The following is a 20,000-nucleotide window of genomic DNA, read 5'->3' on the forward strand; positions in this document are numbered from 1 at the left end:
GTCTTCACATTCACTTAAACGGTTTTGCAAGCTTGTGATTGAGAGTTTAATTTCCTCTATATCTCTTTGACTCTGCTTCATGCGATCGATTTCTTTCCTGTATTGCTCATTCAAGGAATCCATCATTTTTCTAATCACCTCTATTTTTTTTATCAATATCTTCCTTAGAAGCAGTTAGAAATTCTTTTACTGGAGTTGTCATAATGAGGCATGGAAGTGGCAGAGGCAGACCCACAACACAGATATTGAATTTGTCCATTTTGGCTAACAGCATGTTCACTCACAGAGTGCTCTCTTTTTAGCCTACCCACTCTATGGATTTCACCACTTTGAGGGGTTGGAAAAGGCCTTTCCAAGTCCAGAATATCTAGTCATCTCTCACTCAGTGTAAGCCCAGATGAGTCACTAACCCACCTCCAACAGGAAGAGACACTGTCTCATATTCATACCCACTTGCTACATGACTCACTTCCTCATTTGGTATTGGATTTAATCAATTTTATCTAAATAAGGGTGCCTGTAATCTCATTGGTTTGACCATAGTTTTATCTCAACTTTTATGCCTACCTAAGTGTGTTCCCATGTTGTTCACCACCTTAGACCCGCCTTACTGCACTGTATTACTCTACAAAAATCCCTGGAAGAGAAAGCTTCCTTGGGGACACCCCACTCAGGCCCCCCTCTGTTCCTCTCTTATACAGAAGCTTTCTTTCCCTCAGTAAATATATTCTACTCTTCACTTCCATTTGTTCCTAAAATTCCTTCTTCAATTTTAGAGAACATGAACTTGTCCCAGGTACCTTTCAGGTCAGGAGTTTCATTTCCTCAAAGGAGGATTACTATGAGCCCAAATTGCCTAGTGAGACCCTGTATCAAATAAATAAATAAATAAATAAATACATATTTTAAAAATATTTTAACAATAAAAAAGAAAGTGGCAATGATGATACATGTTCAAATTCTAGAAAGTATCTTGAGAGGGCCCAATGGCAATGTGCCTTTTAGTGTAATAATTTTTTATTTAAACATTCACCATATTTTTCTATCAAACATTATAGACTCATCATAGACTCTCAGTGGGTCACAGAAGAAATCAAGAAAGTAAAAATTCCCTAGAATTGGAGGACAATGTTATTAGAATATATTAGAATCAATGAGCTACAATGAAATCAGTTCTAAAAGGAAAGCTGAAGGGACTGGGGAGATGGCTCAGTAGAATAAGCACTTCGCTGGCAAGCACAAGGGTCTGAGTTCAATCCCCAGTTCCACCCAAAAAATAAATAATAAATAAATAAAAAGAAAGCTGACAGCTGTTGATGTCTATATTAGAAAAACAGGATAATTCTCAATACATAACCCAATGATCCATCACCAGGTCCTAGGAAACTGATAGCAATCAAAATCTAAAACTACTGAAAGGAAAGAAATTATAAAGTTCATAGTTGAAATTAGTGAAATTGAGACCAAAAAATCAATACAAACAATTGATGTATCGAAGAGTTTAATCTTTGAAAGAATGGATAGGATTGATAACTCCTTAGCTAAACTGATCCAAAGAAAGAGAGAAGACCCACATCATAAAATTAGAAATGAAAGAAACAACATTATAACAGATATCACTGAAAGAGGTAGGATTATTAGAAACTACTGTGAAAATGTATATTCCAATAAATCCAAGAACCTGGAAGAAATAAAGAAATTTTTAGATACATATAACATAGCAAAACTGCACACAGAATATATAAAAGCCTTGAATACACCAGTAACAAACAAATCAATTAGTGTAGTAATCAAAATTCTATCAACTAAGAAAGACACAGAAAAAGGCAGCCAGAGGGTCCCATCCCCAGGGCGTACTGAGATGTCAATTGAGACTGGGCATGGTGGTGCCTATAATTCCAGTACTTGGGAAGCTGAAAACAGGAGGATCACTACCTGTCCAATCTCTGTAGTGAGACCCTGTAGACCCTGTACCAAATACAGTTTTAAAAAAAGAAAAAGAAGAAAAAAGAAAAATGCAGAACTTTACGAATTGACCACTAAATTACCCAGAACATCAAGGAACCAACACCAATACTCCACAACCTTTTCCATATAATTGGAAAAGAAAGAAAGTTTCCAAACTCATTCCACGGACCCAACATTGCTCTAACACAAAAACTAGATAAAGACTCAACAACAACAAAAAACCTACAGGCCAACATTCTTGTTAAACATAGATACAAAAATCCTTGACAAGATACATACAAATAAAACTCAAAAAATCATTTTAAAAGATTGTACACTATAAGGCAGACAAGATAGCTTGATGGACTAAGCACTTTACTTAAGCAAGAGCAGGGCCCAGGGTTGGATCCCTGGAACCACATGCCTCACCAGCCCCACTCTTGGGCCTACTGAGCCAGTGATGGAGTTCCGGCATGGTGGTGCATGCCTATAAGCACAGAGCTGGGGAGGCAGAAAACAGGAGGATCACTATAAGCCAGAGCTGCACAGTGAGACCCTGCTCAAAAAAATAATAACAATAAATCATACACCATGACTAAGAATCTTTTATCCCAGAGATACAAGAATGGTTCAGTATATGTAAATCAATTAATGTTATACACCATATATTGAAAAAACTACACAAATCACATGATCATCTCATTGTGTACAAAAAGTATTTAGACAGTTCTCAACATCCCTTCATGATTAAAAATATTGATGGAAACAGTTTGTATAGTATAAGACTCTATTGGTCTCTCAGTATACCCCAGGTAGAAATGGCAGGAGGAATAAAGAGAAGATAGACAAGAAGACAAGAGCTGGATCAGGTGGCCTGTTGCCTGGTTAACAAACAACCCCTCCAACAACAGTAGGGGTTTTCATTTATATCATTGCGAAGTTAGTATCATATGACACAAGGTTGCCTAGCAACTAATAACTGACATTAACTGGACAGGATGCTTTTCTCAGGAATGAGCTAGCTTGACTGCCTTAGGCACTGAGGCCTAGTCCTGCTCTCACACATTTGACCAATTTCCAGGTTCAGTGTCTCCCAACAGTACAGGTAGAATTATCTCAAGCTGATAAAATCCTTAATCTACAGTACTGAAACGGAAAACCCTAAGAGGCTCTAGAGATCAGTATGGCAGACTAGAGGAGTCACATCAGACAAACTCAGGAAGGATCAGCTGAGAAAGACAGTACTTGAAAGATGAAGAGGGACTTTTACCCTCTCTTGAAATAGAAAATTAAGAAGGAAAGCTAATGCCTACAGAAGTCAAACAAATAGGGAATTTTAAAAACAGAAGTGGTGGTGCTGCTTATGTCCCACCCACTATGGGCTGCTCTTCAGTGCCTTGTGTGGGCTGAGGAGATTATGGGGCCACAGTGCTACATGATCAATGACGTAGAGTTTGCCTAATGGGAGTCACATGGAGAGAAAACATTTTCTCAGGCTTTTATAGACAGCCCCTGGAAATACTTTATTTGTCCACCAACTTTACTTTTAATTAAGTATTGGTACATTTTAGGTATACATAATAATAACATTCATTATAGGTAGTTTCTATCTGTACATGATTTAACTTGATTCTTTTACCCATTCCCTAGAGGTTAAATGGAGCTTTAACAGAGCTCAGCCCTTCTCCTCACTTGCAAAAGCTTTGGTTCCACTTTTTCTTTCTTTTTCATTTTTTCTTTTCTCTCCTTCTTTCCCCTTCCCCCTTTCCCCCATCCATGTTCCCTTCCCATTTGAAAATTTTCTTATTTCACAATAGGTATTATATATTATGATTCTTGTTCACACTTTTTCTTTTGCATACAAGAAAAACAATGTGGTATTTATACATGTGTATCCAATTTATTTCACTTAAAAGAATGGCTTCAAGGTGTATCTATTTACTAGAAACAGCTCAAGTTTATCGTTCTTTATGGCAGAGTAGTACTCCATTATATATAAACAAAACCTTCTTTACCCATTTATTAGTTGATGGGCATTTGAAGATGTTTTAAAGATTCACCTACTACTAACTGTGCTGTTATAAACATGAATGTACAGGGCTGGTGAGATGGCTCAGTGGTCTAAAGCACCTACTTAGAACAAGCTTGGCAAAGCACAGGGACCACGGTTCAATCCCCCAGCACCACATGCCAGCCAGCCCCACCCCCTGATGGGCTGAGCTGACCACACATACACACACACACACACACACACACACAAATAAATAAATAAATAAATAAATAAATAAATAAATAAAAATTTAAGAAGAAAAACATTTAAAAAAAACATGAATGTACATACATTGCTGTGGTATATGTTTTTAAGTCTTTCAGGAAGATATCAAGAAAAGAAATAGTTAGGTCAAATGGAACTTCTAGTCCTAGTTTTTTGAGGAATCTGCACACTAATTTCAATAGTGGTTGCACCAGTCTACATTCCCACCAACAATAGGAAAGGGTTCCTTTTTCCTTACAGTGTAACTACTTCAATATGTATCTCTGTTGCCACTAGTAGACAACATGAGCAGACAGAGCTCAGCTCCATATTGATCAGTTTCAGCAAGCCACCAGCAGCCACACAGTAGGGTAGAGGGTGGTCCCAGTGAGCCTACACCCTTATTTCTACTGAAGTTCAGGCTGACCTCTGGCTTTAAGGCTGGAGCCAGACCTGCCCAGTCCACAGCAGTTCACACACCTCCTGTGGTCTTGAACTTGGCTGGTAGCCACTAGGTGAAACCAGCAGCCACTCTGAATCCCAAACTCAGTTGGTCTCTCTCCAAAATGACTCCTGGTCAATCATCTTCTCTAGTGGGAAGTCCCAAGAGAAACAACTCACCAGCCAAAGCAGTCCACTCCACTTCACTGGTGTGTTTCTTCATAGAGGCCTCTGGGGTTATCAGCATTCACTGGGTATCTGGAGGTTCAAGAAGCCCTTCCCATACAATGAATCCAGGCTGAGAGGGAAGAGACCACCTATTTCCTCTTTCTTTATTAAGGTTTCTCTTGTCACTGTTCCTGTTGACTTTGGTTCTTGCTTCAGATCCTTCATAAGTCCCAAGGACCCACTTTTCTCCTTCTCTTGGAGAAACTTTTTCTCTGTTGCTCACCACCACCATCGTCCCAAAAGTCCCCCTCTCCATCAACTTTAAAAGAACATTTTGAAGACACACAAGTTGGGATTGTAGGTTGTTATGTTTTGTATCTAGTTGTCCCCCCAAAGCCTCATGCAGTTGTGGGGTGGCTTCTGGAATTTGTGATTGATTATTGTGGGTGTGGATGTTGCACCTGCCATGGGACAGGTAATTTGCATTATAATGTAAGGAAGGATGACAGGGTATCCGGCTGCCTGAGCTACTGCCCCTCCCTTTGCTCTCTGCTCTTTGCCATCTCCATGAAAGGTTGTTCTCTGCCATGTGCCTCTCTGTTTTGGAGCCACCTGAGTATAAACTGAAATCTCCAGTAACAGTGAGCTAAATAAATCTTTCCTTCCTTCATTTTGAGAGTCATGTATCTGTCCCAGCAACAAGAAAAGAGTAACTGAGATATAGGTTATTATCTTTGTGGTTTAAAACACCTTAATTCCAAGCCCTCTTGGCTTTTCAGATTAGTTTTGTTCTCTTCCATAATTCTAATAGGCTTACATTTATTAATGATTTATTCCTTTTCTCTAACAGCTTTCAAGATTTTGCCCTTGTGTTGGACTTCTAGTATTTTCACTATAATGTAATGTGGATGGGTTGTCTTCCAGTTTGAGGTTCTACACACCTCTCTTAACTGTATATTTATTTATTTTCCTGTATTGGGGAGCTTTCTGCCTTATTTCGATAACGGGTTCTTGTCATTTCTATTGCCTTTCAATTTTTACTTTATTCCAAATAATTGTAGAGAAGTTTTCTTTGCCTCATCTAGTAACCATTAGAACTACTGTTCACATTCTTTTGTTTTTAAGGTACTTTTGGAGTAACTGGTCTTTGAAATCATATTTATCTTTAAATTCTGAAATTCTGCCCCCACACTACAAATATGCCCAGTGTGATTTTTAGTCTCTTCGATTTCTGATTGAAACTTTTCATGGACTCCACTTATTCACTGAACTGATCATTCATATTTTGATTGACTCAGCCAACTTCTTTTTTATTAGTGTCTTCTGAAAGTTCCCAATCATTTTATTACTTCTATTAGTTGTTTAGTTATACCTGCTGAGATCCTGGAGAACATCTCTTTGATCTGTTTTTTAATCTCCTCAAGTATCATTTCTAATAATTTGGGTGTTTTACTTTGCTGTTCTCCCACACCCCCAGTCTTCCCTGAATGGACTTTGTGCAATTTGGGAGTTTGGGGAAGTACTTCATTATTTTGTCTTTTCATATATCCATTGTTTTGGTGGATTTTTCTTTATTTTTGTAATGAGGTTTGTGGGTGCTTATGCTGCACACTTTGTTTTTGATGTGGAAATCTTGGTAGTTAGTCTGGGTGCTTTTGTCATGGTTAACAATAGTTCTTTGTCTCTGCCCCATGACCCACCAAGTCTTTTAATTTAGGATAGGGGAATCCAGTGCAATTGGCCTAACATGCAGTTCTATGTGAATGGTCTACAGTATCAAAATAATCTGGGTGTAGTATAGGCACACAGAAAAATCCCACTAATTACTGCAGTTATGTGACCTTGACAATATCAAGCAGATCTACTACATTAGTGTTACAACAGACAAATGGCATATTAACCTATTGTAAGAACCAATAATGTATCATTTTAACCACACAAATCCATAACTATCATATGAACACTAAGATGACCCAGACTTGACATATAACTAATACATACTGTGACAATTATCTCTATACTAATGGTAGAAAAAATTCAATAGTAACTATGTAGAGTTAATGACCTGAAGATTAATAAAGCTTGAAGATTATACTTTTAAGATATAGGTGGTTAGAAAAGGGCAAACATAAGAAGAAATCTTTGAAAACCAACTGTAAGGAGACCCTAGTAGGATCTGCTAGGGAGGAGAGGGATATTACATAACTAGGTAAAGGTACAGACAACACACATGAGAATGAGAAGATAAAGTAGGAGAAAAAGAAATAATAAGAATAAAAATGATTTAAATGTTAAAGGGAAAAAATTGAAAAAGTAGGGGGAAAGGATTTAAAACAGGAAAAAGGACAAATGAAAATCCCTCAAACTCCCATGAACAAACCAGTAGAGAAGAGGAAAGAGGAAAAAAGACTCCAAAAAGGATTCGCTCTGCATTTTTGAATGAGTGACCTTTTTGTGTGTGGGCTCAGCAATTTCAGAGTCTAACAATTCTTGTTTTTCCCACTTGTCCTTAAAGCCATTCCAAGGGCCTCTCCCCTTACACAGCTGTGGCAGTGTCCAAGCTGTGATGTGTCTCTGTTCAGCAGTGAGGGAGGTACTCAGGCCCATGCTGTATGTGGGCACCAGACCAAGGCTCAAACACTCAATGCTGAGATGTAAACTCAGAGCAGCTCTTGAAGTTGGGTCTCACTTCTGCCATGAGGCTGGAGTCTGTGTCCTTGTCAGCATCAGTTCAAGCCCTTCAGGGGAGTTTCTTTCCCATCTTCTCTGTCTGTGGCTATTTCCTCTAGGTGTCTCTCACTCAGTCTTTAAGGGGAGACTGGGAACCATGAATCAAATTCATTCTGATGCTATTCTGGGTCCCATATACTTAACTCTTTCCCAAAATGCTGCCACATATCACACTCTCCAGGGTGGCAGGTGACTGCCCTGGGACTTCTCCTCAGCTGCCATCTGGGAAAGGATTTCTGTGGGCACAAAACACCACACTGTCCCTAAAAATCACAGTGGCCATTTCTCCCTGGAATCTCCTGGGGGCCCCAGTACTTGTTGTGCTTCAGTAGTGTAGGGTCAGGGAGAAAGTCCAATTATTTCATTCCATTCTCTGAGTCTTAGGCTTTATTTTGTAATTTTCTTATCAGTTCTTTCTGATTCCCAAGACTCTGGTCTTTTCCTCCTCCCCCTTCTCCTCATTCTCCTTTTCTTCCATTTTCTCTTTCTCCTCCTCCTTTTTTTCCTTCTCCTCCTTCTTCGACAAGTTGTTATTTTCCATTGTCAAGATTCTGAATCTCAGAAAGGTTGAATTGCTGCCACGTATCACTCTGCCATTTTGAAAACTTTCTAGGTCTTCATAGCCATACAAACTCTCAGCTGTTTTATGCACAAAGTGCCTATTTTCAAATGAAGAAATTAAAGGTTATCAATACCCCTTAACTTGGCTGAGAATATCCAGAACGTAACTAACAAATCAAGATTGAAATGGAAACGTGCCTGATTCTAACATGAGGGCTCTTGCTACTGCAGAAATTGCCTCATACATTCATTCAATAAATATTTATCACATTAAGTATTATCCAGGATAGAAGTGAAGAACACAGTATCCCTATTCTCATGTAACTTTCATTCTGGTCAAGTGAGGGACACAAACTACAAATAAATAATATATAAACAAGGTAATTAGAGGGAGAAATTACCATAAGGAAATTAAATAGCATAATATTATGGAAAGCAAAATATAATGTGGAACTCCCCTGAGTGTTCTGGGAAAGACCTCTCTAAGAAGATAATTTAGCAAAATACTAAAGATTAAAAATGAACAAACCAAACCAAGCATGGTAGCACATGCCTGCAATCTCAGCATTTGGAAGGCTGAGGCAAGAGGATTGCTGTGAGTTTGAGGCCAATTTGCACTACAGAGTGAATGCAAGATCATCCTGAACTGCATAGAGGCCCTGTCACAGAAACAAAACCAAATGGAAAAAAAAAAAAAAAAGAAAAGGAAGGAAGGAAGGAAGGAAGGAAGGAAGGAAGGAAGGAAGGAAGGAAGGAAAAAAGGAAAAAAAGAAAGAAAGAGCAAGCCAGATTGGGGGCCAAGGGCTTCAGAGAGAGGAAGAATTCATGACAAAGTCCCTACCATGTTTGAGGAGAACAGCAGGGATTCTGCAGCAAGAACATAGTGAGACACAGGGTCAAAGTTAAGAGAAACAGTTATTTTAGGTTTTTCTAGACCATAGTGAAAAAATCTTACAAATCACCGAGTTGGACCAAGATTTCTCTAAATAAATACTAGTTTCTTTTATACAGTGGCATCTTCACATGTGTATATAAATATTTTAATCATATTCTTTCCTCCATTACCTTCTCTGCCCTCTCTCCTTCCCTGTCCAACTTTTCTTCTAGACCAGAGTTTCTTAACTTCAAGTTTTACAATGGTGCTCTCAGGAGACTCCTGAAACATCTGTAGTTGCCCAATATAGTACATCCATAGGCATTTGTGTGCTTTTCTAAGAATATGATGTATAAATTGAATCAGGTTTCAAGCTTCTGTAAGAATTTAAAACAAAGTTTCTGTAATTCAAAGAAATTTAAAACTAAAACTTATGAGAAACATGAAGAAATGTCTAGACATGCAGAGTTGTCATTTGTGATTCGTGAAATAATTTGATGACTATTCATATGCTAGATCATTTCAGAACATGTGTTAGTGTTTTTGCTGATTTGTCTCATCTTAAAATGATTTAGGATTTTCCCTTTTAATAACATATATTTCTTGATACCCAACACTGTAATTACATTGGTGTAAGTTACCTGCTTTCACACTTGAATTTTCTTGTCTAAGAAATTACTCAGCCTTCTTAATTTGGCTTGTTCATTTTGGTCTAATCCTACTGACTGCTCTATTTCCTGCTAGGGCATGTCCTCTTACAGCCTGGGGTTGGCAGCATGTTGTCATTCTCACTGTGAGGTCCTGAGTCACTTGATGCCCAGACAGTGGCAAACAATTATTCACTGTAACTGAGTACATCACTAAAGTCACACTTTACACCAGCAACAAAAAACAGGCCTCCCTGCCTAACTCTGAAACAACAGTAGCATAAAATTCTTTTCTACCTTCATGAAAACAAAAATGTAGGGCCAGGGAAGTAGCTCAGTGGAAAAAGTGCTTACCTGGTAAGCATAAGGTCATGAGTTCAATCTCTGGGTATCACAAAAAAAAAAAAAAAAAGAATTTTCTTGGGGCTGCGGAGATGGCTCAGTGGAATAAGCAAGCACAGGAGCCTGAGTTCAATCCACAGTTCTGCCAAAAAAGTGTAAAAGACCCTTACCCAATACAGTCACTTAAAATAAAACCCAGGGGAAGTAGAATCCCAAGTGCCCTGAGCTCTCTTTCATACAATGAGGCTGCTTGAATATTTAACATTCCTTAGGGGTAGGCAAAGAATTCTTGAGCAAAAATCAAATGGCATGGGAAATACTTCAGACTCAACAATTGGGATCTCATCTTTTTGAAAAGTTTCTGCACATTGAAAGAAATCACCAAAGAGTAAAAAGAAAACCCATGAAGTGGGAAACAATTATAGCAAATCATCCTTCAGACAAAGGACTCCCATCTAGAAGATATAAAGAATTCAAAATAAAATCAGACCCCCCAAAATGAAAGACCCAGTCCAAAATGGGCATCTAAGATGAATATACATTTCACAAATGAAGAGCTACAAATGACAAATAAATATCTGAAAAAATGTTTAGCATCATTGGTCATTCAAGAGATGCAAATTAAAACAACACTGAGACACCATCTTATACCAGAAAGAATTGCTATCTTAGGGCTGGCCAAATAGCTCAGAAGATTAAAGCACCTGCAAGCAGGCATAGAGATCGGGGGTTCAATCCCTGGGCCTGCCATGCTGGCCCTGCTCCCACCCCCAAAGCACACTAAGAGAGCAATTGAGACTGGGCATTGTGGCACACACCTGTAATTTCAGCTCTTGGGAGGCTGCAAACAGGCGGATCACTATAAGTCTGATCTAGTAGTAAGACCCTGAACACCCTGTAGACACTTCCCTAAAATAAAAATTTAAAAAAGAATGGCTATCTTTAAGAATTCAACCAATAACAAATGCTGGAGAGGCTGTGGGGGAAAGGAACCTTTTTCCACTGTTAGTGGGAGTGCAGGCTGGTACAGCCATTATGGAAATGAGTATGGAGATTCCTCAAAAAGCTAGGATTGGATATCACATTCAAGCCAGCTATTTCCCTCATAGGTATTTTTCCAAAACAACTGAAATCATCATACCACAACAATATATATGCTACCCATATTTTTAAGCACAATTGGTTATAGCTAAATCTTGGAAACACCCAAATGCCCATCAACTGAGGAATCAATAAAAAAAAAATACAGCATTTTTACACAATGGAGTATTATTCATCTATAAAGAAACATAAATGTGAAGCTTTTGTAGATAAGTGAATACAACGAGAGACTACATTAGTAAGTGAAATAAATCAGACCAGGGCTGGGGAGATGGCTCAGTGGAATAAGTGCTTCTCTGGTGAGTGCAAGGGCCTGAGTTCAATCCTCAGTTGCATCAAAAAAAAAAAAAAAAAAAAAAAAAAAAAAAAAAGAAAGAAAGAAAAGAAAAAGAAAGAAAGAAATCAGACCTACGTGTGCAAACATTGTATTATCTCACTAGAACTTGAAAGAGTAAATAAAACTAGAATGGTACAATAGATACTGTGAAAGAGAAACAAATTATTGAATGGGAAGGAAAAACTAGAATGAAGAAAAGCACAAAAGAAAGAAAGGAAAAAGATATATTAATGTATATATGCAGGATACTTTGGAAAATGGTACTGTGGATTACTACTGCTCTTTTGAAAGGAGGTGTTAATGCTTAAATTTTTTTGATTTTTATTCTTTTTTTCTTTTGAATTTCTTATAACTTTTTGCTATTTTTTTTCTTTCAACTGATCTTATATGTTTATGTTTGGTAACCTAAACAATTAATTTAAGATATCATGCAATACAGCAACTATTGTTGAATTTCTATTACTTTGTTTATTGAAATTTTGTAACATTTCTTGTTTTGTTTTGTTTTGTTTTGTTTTTTGTTTATATTTAGTACAGGGTCTACAGGGTCTCACTACAAGATTGGACATATAGTGATCCTCTTGTTTTCAGCCTCCCATGTTCTGGGATGCAGGACCCAGCACAGCAATACACTGGGGATCAAACCCCAGTCACTATGCCTGCCTAAACAGATATTTTAGTCTGATGAGCTATCTGGGCCCTATTGTATCATTTCTAATTATTTTTTTGTTACCATTTTAAATTCTTAAAACAGGGGGCCTGGCCCTAGCTCAGGCCTTTAAGTGGCTGCTTCCACAAAGCTGTCAGCCTCAGGTTGCTGGAGTTCGAACCTCACACCTCTCCCGCTGGCCAAAAGTGCCCTGAAGGCATTCGAGGAACAAAAAAAAAAAAATCCTTAAATTCTTAAAACAATAAAAAATATTTAATGTTCCCCTACCAACTGTAAGCTCTAACGGGACAAAGATTGTTATTTTCAGGAAGTAAAACAATACAATTGAATGCAGAGTGACTATTAAATGATATTCTGAAAAGTGAATTGAAAGGATTTTTTAGAAGAATAAACTTGTCTATGAAAAATCATGAGGAGCTTCCCAGGCATTCAAGTCCGTACACTTCCCAAACTGTAAGGAAAAAGACTTTCTTGGAGTGTAACATGAGTGAGACAGAGGGCTTTTGTTGCATTGAGCTGTCACCTTACTGTCCTGATGTGCAGAGACTTTTGGAGAGAGAAACAGGGCCAGAGGAAACACAATGAGACACCAGGCAGCTCCACACTGTGTTGTCCCTCTTGGCCCTTTCCCAGCCTCCATTCCCTATGGAAAGGAGACTGGACTGCCCTCCAGTGCCAGGATCTGCACTTTCTGCCATTCCTCTAGTCCAGGAGAGGAGAGGGCAAACTGGCAGCTCACACTTGGCCATGAAAACTTTGCAAAAGGAGGTAATCATTCTGAAATTTGAAATTGTAGTTCCTCCTACTGTTTGCAAGAATGTAAATAAATGTGCTTCTCTTCCACATCCTTTAGCATTTACAGATCATAACTCCTCTCAGTATCAACTTTCACCATGTCATTTTCTGATCATTCATCATATTTATCCTCAAAATCCATGGAAAGCCACATCTGCCCTTCATTGTACTCACTCACACAATTTGATCTCACCCTGTTACATATGTCCCTCTGGGGTTTTTCATCAATTTGCAGTGATCATATGGTGCTTTTCCAATACCACAAATGGAAAATTCTAAAGAAATTTAAAACAAGGCTTCCAGAACTCTCCCTTTGTTACTAGATTCTAGTACAACAGAAGCTGCAGAAAATAATGAAGGCGATGCATAGAATAACAGCTGATGAAGTGTCAAAATCAGTGACAGAAACAAAAAAGGGATATGAGAGGTGAAGGAGGTATTCCCCAACCTTACCCCATGCTGCTCCTCCCAGCCCACTCTGCTCGGGTGCTCAGGAAAGTCAGCATCGCCCCCATATGGACCTGAAGTCCGCGGGCATTGCCAGGCCTTCCTGCCGACTTCCCATGGAGTCTTCCAAGCACCCCTCAGGGGTGACCTCCTCTGTTCAGTTTCTGCTGTTCTTGGCCTCCAACCTGATTAACCATGCCCTTCACACCTGTGCATCCTCCTATGGGTTGCCCTCCCAGCCTGTGTGGCCCCCTTCAGACAGTCCCTCCACGCCTGGCACTGGCTCTGACAGGAACCATCTCAGTCACTTTCTATTAGGACTTCCTGTGCTGTGCTGGTAAAAAGAAGAGAAAGAAGAAGGATGTGGCACGCAGCGTCTTCCGTACAAATGCAGATGGCCCTTGTTTATCCACATACCTGTTTAATAACTTTCAGATTTATGACTTGCCACTCATCATTTTTTGTGCATTTCCATTCGTTTTGTTTATAGAGCCTCACATCTTTTTCATACAGTATACCTTGTTTATACAGTTCTGAATTTTTGCTGGATGTATTGTACAGTATAGTACTCTAGTTTTATTTTCTGTTTTACATTACAGCACTGCCTGAAACAGTTGTGCAAATAAAAATAAAGTCATGGACATGGTGGTTCCTTTGATCATTTCTTTGTTCTGAATGTTACAATGCACATACTATATACAGTTCAGCATTCAGGAACCAGTTTATTTAGGGATCTAATCACAGGAATGGCACTCAGTCTTTAGATGAGAAATATCTTAGTAGGTCTGGTCTAGACTCATTATTTATTTGATTTCAGGAATTATTGAAAGGACCCCCATCTGCCTCTGCCCTGGACACTTACAGATGGCACTTAGCCATTCTTTGTGTGAAAGAAATCTCAGTGGGTCCCTTGTCTTTTCCTTAGGTTCGAATGTCTTTTCAGTCAATTGAAATGAAGAACTACAGGCCAGACAGATGGTGCATGCCCGTAAACCCAGAACTGAGTTCAAGAACAGACTCTGTCTCAAAACCCCCAAAATAAAGGACTATGCAAATCTCTGAAAGGCATACTTATTGAAATATAAAATCCAGATATCCTTTAAAATAGTATTTCCAGGAATACCACCTTTTACATATGCAAGTAAGTTTTATGAGGATGTTCATTATAACACTCTAATTATTACAAAATAAAATGGGAATGGATTTACTGTTTATCAAAAGAAAAAGCGGATGTGATGTAATATAAAGTAACCAATAAATAAGTGAAATTAATGCACGTGTACTCACAAAAAGCTGTTCATTATTTAAGCCAGCTAAGTTACAGAGAAATGTATATTTCTTAATAAACTTCAGTTGAGTATATAGAGAGAGACCCCTATATTTGATTTATGTCTTCACTTTTACATGATAAAACAAGTAATTTTGGAAATAGTCTAGGAAAGAGATGAAGGTGAAAACAAATTTTAATTTTTTTAATGGTTGCACTTTTTTAATTACATAAAGTGTGTTTCCCTAAAATACCCTCTAGTTAAATGTCAGACACTGACTAACATAATGTCTGTACCTAATAACCCACCTAATGAAATGTTGGGAAATGAAAGAAACCAAATGATTTCACAGACAGCTAAATGCTGATTGGTTCTCAAGTTGCCAATATTCTGGAGTTGAGTTTAAATTCTGTCTACAAATTCAAATCATCAAAGCATAAAATATTTTACCAGAGTAAACTGGAGAAGTCATCTGGATTTTGAAATCATTTCATCTGTATACTTTGCCTGGTGAACACAAGGTAACTTTAATTGACAATGTTTCAAGTACAATGTTTATCTTTTTAATGTAGCATGTATCTCAAAAGAAAGAAAATAGAGTGCATGACATTTCAATATTTTGTAGTTAGTTGGGAATAGGTAAGGCCTAGGGGTAGATGGCACTGAATGTCTACTAGGTATAGAGACAATATTTATTAAATGAAAATCAGAACACATGAACAGGTATTTCTCAGTTTATGCAAATGAATGTGTTAAATTATAAAGATGAGAAAAATTAATCCATTTGCAAATGTGGAGACTTATAGCAGCTTAGTGATTATTTTCAGTACATGTAAAGTTGGGGACGCTGTTTTGGTCTCACAGGTAGCAGCTTAAAACATGAAGACTGCGATTCTGCTGCTCTGTCTTCTTGGATCAGCTCAGTCCTTACCAGTAAGTGCAGTTATCTGCTTTCTGTGTCTCCAACCCTAGGTGGACCATGGGCTTCTCTCTTCCTGTGGCCACCAGAACTCATTTACTTTATGATGCGTTTTTTCAGTTTCATGTTTTTATTTTCCAAGGGAAAAGATACTACACTAACAATGTGTTGCTCCATCTTTAAATATTTTGCATTTTAAAATGCATCCTCACAGCAGCAGAATTTAAGTTATATTGGCAAAATAGTGCATTAAGAATGAGGGATAATGGAATGCCTCTGACTAGATCTACGCAAAATGAATAGTTATTTCATCTTCAAAAAAAATTCTTGGCAACTAATTTTTATTCATAACTAAGATAAAATAAATTTTCTGATTTTTTTCTAATTGAGTAATATCTAGATTATATAACTTCTAAAATATCTACCAAATTATGTGATAGCAAGATCATATTACAAAGTGGTATCAGGACATTTCCTCACAAAAGGTGTTTACACATAACAGGAAAGAAAAGAAGATCATGTTTCACACTCCAGGGGTCTGCTTTAAAAACACACATGGAAGTTCAGATCTCTGAATGGACTTCTCTTTGTTCAAGATGCTTGAGTATGGAAATTAGGAAAAAATTTGTCCACTGTGAAAAGAAGAAAATGCTCCTAGCTGAGCCTTAAGCTCACATGATGCTTCTGTAGTCATCCATACAATCAATAAATAAGGGTTGAAACCTCTTTGTATGCCAGACACTGCACTATTTGCTGAAAATACAGTGATGGGGGATAGTCCCTGATGGTGTTCACAGGCCTCTGCACATCAGCGGTTAATAGTGGTTAAAAGAAATTAATTATTAATACCTATGATTAGTGCTGTGAAGGAAACCTTATGAAAGAATGGAATAAAGCATAAGTAGCCAGCCTCCCTCTCACTTCACTTCATATCCATCTGCATTTCCTCCCAGAAAGAAGGGGCCTATGCAGATTTAAGCTTTGAAACGAGGTAGAGTATGGAGTTAATTTTTTAATAAAACAAATAGATATTTCACTTCACTGAATAACTTTATCAAAAGATTCTTCAAAGTAAAATATATTTAAATTTCCATACAACTGGTGAAAACTCAAGAAAATAGAACGTGGCAGAATCACAGTGAAAGGAATGAAGAGCAGAGTGCAAGAGGAGCAGAGGATGAGAATGGCTAGGAGACTCAGAGATGACACTGGGTGTCTTTGAGGTGGGGAAGTGGAGACAGCACTGGCTTTCCATGAGGCAGACAAAGCAGGACACATGAGCAAGGTATTTCTTTTTATATGCAGATGAGTGTATTCTTAAGGCATAAAAATGAATCTGCTTGCAAATATGGAGACTTGCAGCAGCCTAGTGATTCTTTTCCGTAGATCTAGAGTGGAGGTGGATATCAGATGGCAAATACTGAGTGGAAAGAAAGAATTCTGATGGATCAGTCACAGGAAGTAGGTGGCCTAAAGTAAACCAAGACTTTATTCTTTCAACAAATACTTGCTTGCTGACTGTATGCCAGACACTGATTTATCTGCCTGAATTGTATAGTTTCTACTCTGTGTTATTTATATTCTAGCAAGGAAACAAATGGTAAACACCCTTAACCCAGAGATTCAGTGTGTGTTGGAAGTGGTAAGCACTGAGGAAGAGAGCACAGGGCAAAGTTAGATGGGGCAGAGGATAAGGTCAAGGTGGGCCACAAGACGAAATATGAAAGTGAAGCCAAGGAAAGACCTGAGGTTGGCTATGGTCAGTTGGAAGGGAAAGATTCAGTTTTCAGGGCTAAGAAGAACATTCCAGGTAATCTGGTGTTGATTCTACATTCACATCACCTTGGATAGGTTAGCTGACTTCTCCTGCTATAAATCAAAACCACACAACTGGATCATGAGGTAGCAAGGAAATTTTCACCCCTACAAATCAGTGATAAAAGACAAAATGCCCTCATCAGGAAAACACTTAACCTGCATCATAGAATCAATAGGTCAGGCACAGGGCAAAAGTGAGAAACTAATGAAATACAGTAGGATTTATGGCAGTTCAATCCAAGCATCGGGAAAAAGTAAATGTCTATAGAACTAAGAAGCAAAGTTTATATTTCCTATACAGACAAAAGAGAAAAGCAGTTACAGACAAGACATAGAAACCAAGGAAAACCACTAGAAAACTCATGTGCTCTGGCCCTCATATTGCCCTCCTCACTGCTTTCAATTTTTCTGTTATATAGCTCCACCTCCTGCCATGCATCAAGCATTATAAGAATCAAACTGTTCAAAATATAGAAATCTTAAAGACAGGCATTTTTGCAACAGGCCAACCTGTTACCTTCTGCACATAAATGGATATAAAACCTAAACTGCAGTTCTGCCTTTCAATATTTGTATTCACAGAAGCAGCTTAACTCTGCTTTGGAAGTTTCTCCCACAAAACCAACTCCAGATCAGGTGACACCACAAAAACAACAGCAGTCTAGTCAGGTAAGTGTCCTATGACAAAAAGATTTACAAACCAGCAAATGTAATGTGCTAAGACAGATGGGTTTAAAATTAAGATTCACACAGTGTCTTGTGAATGAACAAGAGTGGAAGGTTTTACTTTCAAAAGGAGAAAAAAAAGGCCCAAAATATTTTTTTAAAAAATAAAGCAAAACACCCTAATTCTTTTGCCTTTTGTTTGAATCATGATGAATGATGAATACAAATTAGATATGTAGAAGTAGATATCAAAGTGAAAATTAATGATGCAATAGAAAATAAGAATAAGCCAGCCAATAGAATAAACTTGACACACTGCTAAGGCACTCTCCAGGACCCAGGAAGGGGACAGCAGGCCTAGGGAGACCAGTGCAAAGCTAGAGAGGCCCAGGAAGTGAGTTCACCTTGGACAGGAGTGCAGATGCCATGAAGAGAGCTACCCTTTGGCAGAGTGGTAGAAATAGATAATCTATTGTCTAATACATCAATTTTAACTCTTTTCAGGTCTTCCCTTCCTTAAGTCTAATACCCTTAACACAACTGCTTACACTGGGGTCAGATCTGCAACTGGTAAGTGCTCTTTAGGTCATGCATTACTCATCTTTCAGACTAGCCACTGTTAAATCTAATGCTTATTGTTGAGTACAGAGAAGAGGCAAGAACATAGGGAAATGACTATCTACCCATGCACACACACATGTTCATTGCAGATGCATGAAGAGGAATAAGAGAGAAAAGAGAAAAGATTCTAGTCAATACATCTTGAAAACATCTTCTTGATAAGAACATCTCTTCTAAAGGATCTGTTCTAATTCTCAAGTTCCTCCCACCTCTTCTCCAAGCATGGCTTCCCACTTACCTCCCATCCCTTCCTGGTCCCCATTACAACATCCACATGGACACCCCACTGAGCATACTCACCCCCATAATAAGTGCAAGCCAAACAGAGCAGAAAGAGATTCAGCCTCCTCACAGATCTTTTAAGTTTATGAGATGGAAAAACAACTGACTTTTCTAACTAAAATGGACTTTTTCTAGTGTTCACATTCAAATGTAGTATTAATTTATGTTCTGATTAGATAATTTATTCTTTACTCCATACTTTTCATGGTGTACCTTAGAAGAAATTTCTTTCTCTCTTTTTTTTATAGTGAGGTTTTATTTTTTATTTATTTATTTTGGCAGAACTGGGGATTGAACTCAGACCCTTGCGCTTGCCAGAGAAGCACTTATTCCACTAAGCCATCTCTCTGGCCCCAAGAAATTTATTTCTTCAGGGAAAAAAAATCCATCAGAAAAGTCCAAGAACCTTTGCTGTTGTAGCCAAAAGGGAAAAGCAAGGAAATATCACCTAAATAATTCTTCAAGGGAGGGAATTAAATGTAATATGGAAAAGTTAGCAATGGGCCTTATTTTTGTACTGGAAGAGTAAACAAGTATAAATTTTATCATCTAATTATGCATCCAGTAAAATACTATGTACTCACATAAAAAATTCTCCTCCTAAAGGCATTTTTTTAATGTTTAGCAAGTACATTTTAGTTTCCTAACATTCACATTGAGGGAAACACAATGTACATCTCTCTTACTGCCCACAGCTCACTCCTGCCCCAGGGGCAACACCTGCAGCCCACACATTGCCTTTAACCCTGGGAACAGTGAATGGACAAAATCAGCTGCAACCACAGGTGAGCATGACAACCGGCCCTTGAAATAACTTTGGAGGGATCTCGAGTAGATGTGTACAGAGTTGAAAGAATTTTTAAGCATCTTGAAAATTATACCAGGATTTGTATATACAGAATAGTTGGGATAGATATACAGCTACTTTTGCTTAATTCAATGAGAAGAAAGATTTGTAGTAATAGTGTTTGGACAGGACATCCTGTCTGCTTCTTTTACTATGGATAACCACTAAGAAGATAACAATGCACAATGTATTAATTATTGAAAATGTCCTATTCATCAGTTTTGAAACTGTCTCATTGATATTTGGTTCTCAATAAAACAAAATA

General features: G+C 38.0%; 1 protein-coding gene across 1 annotated transcript in view; it reads left to right on the forward strand.

Moving 5' to 3' along the window:
- Positions 1 to 15,021: 15,021 nt before the first annotated feature.
- Amtn (amelotin) overlaps positions 15,022 to 20,000 on the forward strand; it is a 15,337-nt gene continuing 10,358 nt past the window's right edge. The window contains exons 1-5 of the mRNA XM_004647925.2: positions 15,022 to 15,103; positions 15,447 to 15,515; positions 17,902 to 17,988; positions 18,490 to 18,555; positions 19,584 to 19,673. Of these exons, the coding sequence (XP_004647982.2) occupies positions 15,462 to 15,515; positions 17,902 to 17,988; positions 18,490 to 18,555; positions 19,584 to 19,673 (297 nt within the window). The 5' untranslated portion in view covers positions 15,022 to 15,103; positions 15,447 to 15,461. The remainder of the gene's footprint in view (positions 15,104 to 15,446; positions 15,516 to 17,901; positions 17,989 to 18,489; positions 18,556 to 19,583; positions 19,674 to 20,000) is intronic.

The sequence above is a fragment of the Octodon degus genome, unplaced genomic scaffold (genome assembly GCF_000260255.1).
Source record: "Octodon degus isolate 3935 unplaced genomic scaffold, OctDeg1.0 scaffold00341, whole genome shotgun sequence".
Classification (NCBI taxonomy): Eukaryota; Metazoa; Chordata; class Mammalia; order Rodentia; family Octodontidae; genus Octodon; species Octodon degus.